This window comes from Helobdella robusta (genome assembly GCF_000326865.2).
Source record: "Helobdella robusta unplaced genomic scaffold HELROscaffold_1, whole genome shotgun sequence".
Classification (NCBI taxonomy): domain Eukaryota; kingdom Metazoa; phylum Annelida; class Clitellata; order Rhynchobdellida; family Glossiphoniidae; genus Helobdella; species Helobdella robusta.
In genome coordinates, this window is record NW_008703570.1 from 1933996 (window position 1) to 1934985 (window position 990).

At 28.1% G+C, this 990-nt stretch overlaps 1 protein-coding gene across 1 annotated transcript; it reads left to right on the forward strand.

The window, feature by feature from the left end:
- Window positions 1-227: 227 nt before the first annotated feature.
- On the forward strand, window positions 228-590 carry HELRODRAFT_145562 (hypothetical protein; the record flags this gene model as incomplete). The annotated part of the gene is made up of 1 exon (XM_009010564.1): window positions 228-590. A coding segment is annotated over one exon (363 nt), but the record flags the coding sequence as incomplete, so codon positions are not given.
- Window positions 591-990: the final 400 nt, after the last annotated feature.

Sequence of the window (990 nt, forward strand, 5' to 3'; positions counted from 1 at the left end):
CATGCTTATTATCAAATTTGGATTTGTTCAAATAAGAAAACTAATTTTTTTGCCATAAGGGTTGTAGAAAGCTGGAATCTTTTTGAAAAATTTATTAAAAGTATCAAATCTTTGTAACATTTATTTTCAAAATTTACTTTAATTTTCCAAACATTTTATAAATTGTTTGGAAAATTTTATAACCTGATTTAACATTTAATCTATAAATTTTTCAATTTGATAATTTATTTTTTTATTTTATCAAAAGCTTTTTAGGTCTCAAATCAGTTTGTATAAAAGGTTGGGCTAAAGGGGAAAATTACTTGAATGATGATTATTTCCATAAGAAGAAACCCAACCATACGTGGAATGCAGTATTGTTGCAGGAGAAATGGTGTCTAATTGATTGCTTTTGGAGTAGAAATTTAATGAATACTCATTCCCTCGAACATTTTGATGACTTCTTTTTCTGCATTGAACCAGAAAAAATGATTTATAGTCATTTCCCGGAGCACAGTGTCTGGCAGTTATTATCAGACCATCTTTCTTTCGATGATTTCATTAACTTGCCCTACCTTAAACCAGAATTTTTCAAATATAAGCTTTCACTTGATGACAATTTTTATTTTGAAAATATGAAAAATTCTTGTATTGTCATTAAAATTAATCATTCATATGACACCAATTTCAGTTATAAAATTCATTTAGCTGAACAAGAAGATAAATTAGTACATTTAAAAAAATATGTATTTCAAGAAATCACAGACAGAGAAGTTAAATATTATTTTAGGCCTCCGATTCCAGGAACTTATTATCTTCAAATTTATGCCTTTCCATATTTTAAAAGTTACGAATTTGATTCAATTATTCATGCTGCCGTTGCAGATTTTAAATTTGTTACAAAAAACCATTGTAACCTTGGGCCGTACCCTCCTTGTTCTGATGCTTGCTGGGGTGTACCACAAAAATTTAAACATATCCTTTCCTCATATATTGATTCTGCATATTTAG